General features: G+C 42.7%; 1 protein-coding gene across 1 annotated transcript in view; it reads right to left on the reverse strand.

The window, feature by feature from the left end:
* Positions 1 to 758: 758 nt before the first annotated feature.
* Positions 759 to 7,507, reverse strand: part of LOC112078358 (lipopolysaccharide-responsive and beige-like anchor protein) — a 9,247-nt gene continuing 2,498 nt past the window's right edge. The window contains exons 2-3 of the mRNA XM_024144630.2: positions 2,687 to 2,838; positions 759 to 2,363 (exon numbers count right to left, since the gene is read on the reverse strand). Of these exons, the coding sequence (XP_024000398.2) occupies positions 2,273 to 2,363; positions 2,687 to 2,838 (243 nt within the window). The 3' untranslated portion in view covers positions 759 to 2,272. The remainder of the gene's footprint in view (positions 2,364 to 2,686; positions 2,839 to 7,507) is intronic.

The raw sequence follows: 7,507 nt of genomic DNA on the forward strand, positions 1-7,507 counted from the left end.
AACCATTTGCCAATGAAAACAGCTACTTGATGACGTGTTTTGCTCCAGACCTATCCGGATGAATCAGATCTACTGAGCCAATCACCAGGATAGAAACAGTTACCAGATCTAGCTCTAACATTGAGCCTATGGGGAACCAAGCTAGGGACCCATAGACTTCCATAACCCCCTGCTCTGYGTGGTCTATGATGGCAACACCTGCACTGTGTTGGGGGGTTTGCCACATTGAGAGCAGCAAGCAGGTCCTGGTGAAGACTCAACCATCATTTCTTAAAGGGAAGGTTGCACAATATATTTACACAAATCTAACAGATTGATATTCCATCTAAATGGTCTTTATACCCTTCTAGTTTTGCAATTTGAATAAACCTGAGACATAGCACTCATCTTTGTATCTGTGCCATTATAGGGTCTGGGGCTGCACATGCTATCTTCATTTTGAAGTAGTCAATGTTCTTTTTCGCAATTGACTGATCCTGCCCGATGACATGGCTGATCCACCAGGAGGGATCAGCCAATGACGATGGAAGTCCCACCCAGTCAACTACATTTAAATGGTGGAAGCCCTCAATGATACTACCCATGCTAATATGGCCTCTATCATTCTCTATGGGTTAAACCTACCTACCTAGGCCTTGACTGCAGCCAGGTGAAGAAGTTGTGCAGCTTCTGTGAACGATGTGGTTAGTGCAACCCCACCCCTGGCTACATTCCAGTCTAACTTCAGAAAACGGGAGTTCAATTGAAGACAAGACGTCTCAAGTTAAAAAATTCAATTTTATTTGTCAGAACTCATCAAAAACACTCATTCCAAATTGATTGCCAAAATATTGAGCGATACATAGAAAATACAGTAGTAGCCATTTCATTGTAATCGTAACCACACTAACACGGAATGTTCCTCCTGATGAGCAACCGTTGTATTGGAGGAACCACATCGGGTGTTCCAACCCTGCACCAAAACACCTGATTCAATTCAGTTTTCACCTGACGGMCCATAATTARGTAGAATCGGGTATTTAAAAGCTGGGCTTGAACCAAAAAGTGCACACCCTTTGGCTGACCAGGACCAGGGTTGTCTGTGGTCTAGTTTAACCAGTGAATATCCAGCRTGACACACAGACAGACTGACAAGTCCCTCATTTCGCTGCACCTCTCTTTGCCAAGATGACGGACTTTGATGATCCTAGCATGGTTTGGGCACTGTCGATCGCTAATATGATACAGTATATGCTTAAGTACTGCAAATGCCTCAGTAGAGGAGGTAAAGCTWACAAGAAGTTATACAAAGAAGCACATCATGGCTACGTCGGCCATTTGGAATGGCTTCCTTTCCTCGTCTCGTMTCCTTCATGTAAAGTTCTGATAGGTGATAAGTAAGCAATATGAAGGAAATTAGATGAAAGGACGCCATTTTACAAAATTAGGACGTAGCCCATGACATTTGTTTCTACTGACAGACATATTATTCATCAGTATGGTTACAGTACATACATAATAAAGCTAATGATCGTCATGACAACACTCGGATACAAACTAATCACACCGGCAGCCATCTTGTTACTACGATGACTGTCTGATACACATGACAACTGGTGACAAGTCTTTGTGCAGTGTACGCCACCATCAGGACAGCAGAGGAATAACTCATGCACAGGAAGGCAAGATCTGTCCGTTTACACAGAGGTGTGGTACAAACATTTAAATAGAATATATTCCCTCTCAAGTCATGATCACATAAAGGACTTACTGAACTTCCTGCTCGATCACCACACAAACTTCACATATTTTATTTCCCTGTGTTTCCACACAGTAGCAAAAAGAGCATGAGAAAAAGGATATTAATGACCAAAATAATGATTATATCTCCAAGTTTCACTCACCCCTAACGTACACAAATATATGGATTCTTAAGACAATAGATGCAAATATACTTYTCTACCTACTTCCACTTTGAACCCTTATTTTCCTCTGCTCGAGATGAAAATAGACTCTTAACAAGCTAAAAATAGATTTGTAACCATAGGTATATAACCCCACCCTAAGATATTATAAGAAATTTTCGATATGCCCTACAAAATATAGCAATGCCCTTTTTWAAAAAATAGTTTGCTTCTTTCGACAGAATCAGACAGTTTTTCTTCTCTTAAGATACATTCAGGATATCAATATGTATTGAGTAGTGCCTTAGGACATGGAACGACAGGATTGCAGTAGGTAGGTCCCACGTTAACCAGATTCTCAGGGATTGTTGTTGTTGTGTGGTCCTGCCTCAGTATCTGGTCTGGTACTCGTGGTGCCACCTGTTGAAGTCGTTGTAGAACAGGACTATACTACCAGACGCCATGCCGGTTATGATGCACCTAGGAGAGGACAGAGCCGAGAGGGAGTGTTGAGTTAAGGCTCATACATGTAGACAGAACATGATGTACTTTTACTAAGGCCGTACAGTACGTCTACTGTCTTTATACTGTGAATAACACCAAGGTCTTCATCTTGTATTCTGTGCATTCTAGATTGGGAAGGTTTTTTATTTCCCATCTGATGTTAGTTACTACAAACCCACACATCTGAAGATATCATTAGTCCATATTTTCATTATTTCTTCCTATGTGCCAAAACTTCCTACCACACAACACCTATGTGAGTAAAGATTACAGCGTCAGAGTCCAGGTGTGTATGTTACCTTTGGTCGTTGGACATGGCCATGGAGCGGATGCCTGCGTCACAGCCAGGGTAGGTGAACATCTGTTTGAGGTTGTGAACCTGCCAGACAGACAGAACTCCCCCGTCTCCCCCCGTCAGCAGGTACTGTCCGTCCCGACTCAGCAGCATGGCCTGACGGGAGAGGAGAAACAGCACAAATTTGACTGACAGGAGACGTTATGTAAAGACAATACGGAACATTCCTGTATTACTGTTCTATTGCATTGCCAATGAGGCTGTCAGCGCCCTCCTGTGGACAACGTCATGACCTGCAACTATTGCACCTACCACTGGGGGGCGCTAATACATGGAGATTTGGATGGGATGTGTAACTCCCTCACACCACACCTGACCACTATCATAAAGCATAATGAAGATGGGCTTATTGGCCATTGAGGAATCCTGTCGCCATATTGACGTCTGCTATTTGTCCAATAGAGCGTCTACAACAGCTCTTTAATAACAACCAACCAAAGCTTTATCAGTATAGGCTTTGTGGTGTGTTCCGATTTAGTGACCTAGCCTAGGACACCAGTACTTCACCACCTACCTCACGGTGTCCTATTTCAATCAAAGTCTCTGTGAGCACTTCCTGCACCAGCGAGAGAGGCACAGTATCAATCAGATATTTCACAACATTCATGTGGCGAGCAGCACAGAACAGAAGAGCACAGAACAGCAGTCCATCCACCTGAACTGCTACAAGCCACAGCTCCCCACAGACACTGTGGAGAGAGATTTATTCTCCTCATCTGGTTTTCCTGTGCACTTATGGGCTGTGTTACACTTTAATGGGTTCCCAAGGGAAACGGGGATACTCTACCGGCCCTAACTAAACTTCTGTGTTGGGGTATATTTATGCATACAGTATATAGTTGAAATTGAAGCCAGTCGGAGGCATCAATCACGAGGTAACGAACGCTGATGAAATGACAAGAAGAATGTAAGTAATAACTAGTGTAAGTTAGCCTAATTAGCGGTTTCACATGAACATACTGTATGTTAGATGGGATGCAGCTATTTCAGTCACAGCTGGCTTAGAAGAGAAGTGCAATTACCGGATGGAAGATTAAACAAAAACATTCATCATCCCAGACATATGTGGTGCAGCCGCCAGAGTTATTTCAAATGATAAATATTTGACATGAACAAAACTTAGTTTTGAACTTAACGCAAATTGTCACATTCCTGGCAATCAGTTTAGCTTATTTTGTGATACCAACTCAAGTCAATCAAAAGCTGCGTTAGATGCTTATACCACCGCTAAAACTATATAATGGATCATTTAACAATCAAAAATTTAAGAAAGACAGTCGTTGCACATTCAACGAGGAAATGTCTACCTATAAGAAAAATCACTCTGGCTAGCCTGACTGCTCCCAATGGACTTGACACTGGTTGCAGATATACAGTACAAAACAGACGAATACAGTACAGACAGACAGTCTTTGGCCTCTTCTTATGAGCCACATGGAAGATGTCCAGTGAACGGACCACTGCTGACAGTAAACTGCAGTATCAGAATACCTGGCAGTCTGAACTAATGCACTGACTCACACACACACACACACACACACACACACACACACACACACACACACACACACACACACACCTTTTTCTGATACATGACCTCAACTCATAAGCATGAACAAAGACAGTAGTTGCTCATTCTAAATGGGGAAATTGAAGTAGCGTTCTAGTAACTTGACAGTTACTCTCTGTGTCAAGTGTTCCTCCATGTAGACTGTGAAGTGTCAGTGTTACTCCATCCAGCCTCTGGCACTGATGATGTACTTACTATATGGTGTTGATGTAACCTTCTATGAATCGGCCTAGTGCATAACCCACTGTGTGCTGCTGGGGGGTTGGAGACCTGGCAGACGACTCAGCCAGACCCAGGTAGGAGGCTGTTCCCAGACAGAATAAATCTGCCACTGTGATTGGGAGGCCAAACAAAATGGTCACAGGAGCCAAGATGGCGGACAAGACTCGGGTATCTGAAGGATGACTTCAGAGCCAAGATGCCAGAGAGAACCATTACAGAGCCACATGCTCAGTACTTGCATTAGTATAAAATACTATAATTTCCCCATTAGTTGAGCATACAATATAGCTCAGTACTTGCATTTATTTTATAGTTTTGTTTGCAAATCTTTCTTAAAAGGGTGCCAATAATGTTGGACCTGACTGTATATTTTATATGCAAAAATTTTAAAATGAACTAAACTTATTTTAAACTTAACCCAACTTGTCACATTCCGGGCAATCAGTCAATCAAAAGTTGTGTTAGGTGCTTATACCACCGCTAAAACTAATATAATAGATCATTTAATAATCAAAAGTTGTGTTAGATGCTTATACCACCGCTAAAACTAATATAATGGATCATTTAACAATCAAAAGTTGTGTTAGATGCTTATAACCACACGGCTAAAACTAAATATAATTGATCATTTAACAATCAAAATGTTTAACAAAGACAGAGTTGCACATTCAAAATGGGGAAACGTGTTCCCCAATAAGCCAAAGATCACTCTAGCTAGTCTGACTGCTCCCAATGGACTTGATCACTGGTTGCAAATATACAGTACAAACAGACAGACAGACAGCCTTTGGCCTCTCTTTATGAGCCACAGGGAAGATGTCCAGTGAACGGACCACTGCTGACAGTAAACTGCAGTATCAGAATACCTGGCAGTCTGAACTAATGCACTGACTCTCTCTCACACTCACACAATGGCAACGGGACTGAGGGATAATCTTTCCAGAGCACTTTGTTAGGTCGCCATCCAAGAGGACTGGGAAAGGATTCTGGGAAAGGAGTATGGGAAAGTAGTATGGCTGGGGGGATCGGGGGAGGGAAGGGTGGGGGATCGGGGAGGGAAGGGTGGGGCATATCATTCTGTTTAGATTTGTTTGCTATGTGTCATTGCGTCGTTTATCTTGCCTTATAAAGCCCATAGCATTTTTTGTCAGTTAATCTGACACTATTGATTAAGAGAATAGACATTTAGATCAACATCATTTAGGATTAACTCAACAAAGGAAAATGTAGTTAAGATATTGTTTGCCAAAATGGCTCTCAGTATTTCAGGAATGGCCATTACATTCACAGAACTAGTGGCATAGTCCCAAACTGAACAAACTGTTCTGATTCATGACCTCAACTCATGAACTAACTTGACAGTTACTCTCTTTTAATTGTTCTCCGTGAAGTCAGTGTTACTCCATCCAGCCTCTGGCACTGATGATGTACTTACTAATATGGTGTTGATGGTAACCTTCAAATGAAATCGGCCTAGTACATAACCCACTGTGTGCTGCTGGGGGGTTGGAGACCTGGCAGACGACTCAGCCAGACCCAGGTAGGAGGCTGTTCCCAGACAGAATAGAATCAGCCACTCTGCGACTGGGAGGCCAAACAAGATGRCCGCTGTCTCCACAGGAGCCAAGATTGCCGACGTGACTCAGGTGTCTGAAGGATGACTTCAGAGCCTGGCAATGATGCCAGGGAGRACTATTATAGAACCACATGCTCCTTTTAACGCCCATATTTCCTGCTTTTTGGGGAGAGCGAAGGGGAATGTGAAGGTCAAAGGGGAATGTGAAGAGTTAGGTGGGATTCTGTGTCGTCTGCTCAAGGTAAAAGCTGAATTTATGGTGCTGTTCATTCTAGCAGTTACATGCACACGGAGAAGACAGTGAACACAATCTGCTAGAATGGTTACTTACACTGTCTGAGTTATATTAGTGGGGCTAAGACTGTAATCCATTCAGCATAGCCTCAACTCAACTACGCTGGATGAATCTGCTATCAGAGAACCAGCTAAGAGAGAGGTTGTTGCTGAGAGTTACAACTCTCCTTGCCATATTCTAAATGGGGAAAATGACATCCGTTTTTGACATTATTCATCATAATCTGCTGCTGTGTTGTGGCTTTACATCTACATCATGGATCGAGAGTTATATGTCTAACACAGAGAGTGTTTTTTTAATGGAAGCCTTTCCAACATAATCCAGGTGGAGTTGGGCATTCCCCAGGGCAGCTGTCTAGGCCCCTTGCTTTTTAGAATCTTTACTAATTACCTGGTACTGGCTCTGAGTAAAGCTTGTKTGTCTATGTATGCTGATGACTCAACATTCTACACATCAGCTACTACAGCAAGTGAAATCACTGCAACATTTAACAAAGAGCTGCAGTCAGTTTAAAATGGGTGGCAAGTAATAAGCTAGTCCTAAATACTTTAAAAAAACATTGTATTTGGGACAAATCATTCACTAAACCCTGAACTAAATCTTGTAATGAATCATGTGGAAATTGAGCAAATTGAGGAGACTAAACTGCTTGGTGTAACCCTGGATTGTAAACCGACATGGTCCAGAGATATTGATGCACCGGTAGCTAAGATGGGGAGAGATATGTCCGTAATAAAGCACTGCTCTGCTTCCTGGCATCCCTATCAACAAGAGTTCTACAGGCACTAGTTTTGTCACACCTGGACTACTGCCCAGTCATACAGGCAAGTGACACAAAGGGGGACATAGGCACATTACAGTTGGCCCAGAACAGAGCAGCAYGTCTGGCCCTTAAATGTACACAGAGAGCTAACATCAATGACATACATGTCGATCTCTCCCGGCTCAAAGTAGACGAACGATTGACTGCATCACTACTTTCCTTTGTGAGAGGTATTGACATGTTGAAAGCACCGAGCTGTGTGTTCAAACTAATAGCACAGAGCTCAGACACCCATGCATACCTGACAAGACATGCCACCAGGGGTCTCTTCACAGTCCC

The sequence above is a fragment of the Salvelinus sp. IW2-2015 genome, unplaced genomic scaffold (genome assembly GCF_002910315.2).
Source record: "Salvelinus sp. IW2-2015 unplaced genomic scaffold, ASM291031v2 Un_scaffold5574, whole genome shotgun sequence".
Taxonomy (NCBI): Eukaryota; Metazoa; Chordata; class Actinopteri; order Salmoniformes; family Salmonidae; genus Salvelinus; species Salvelinus sp. IW2-2015.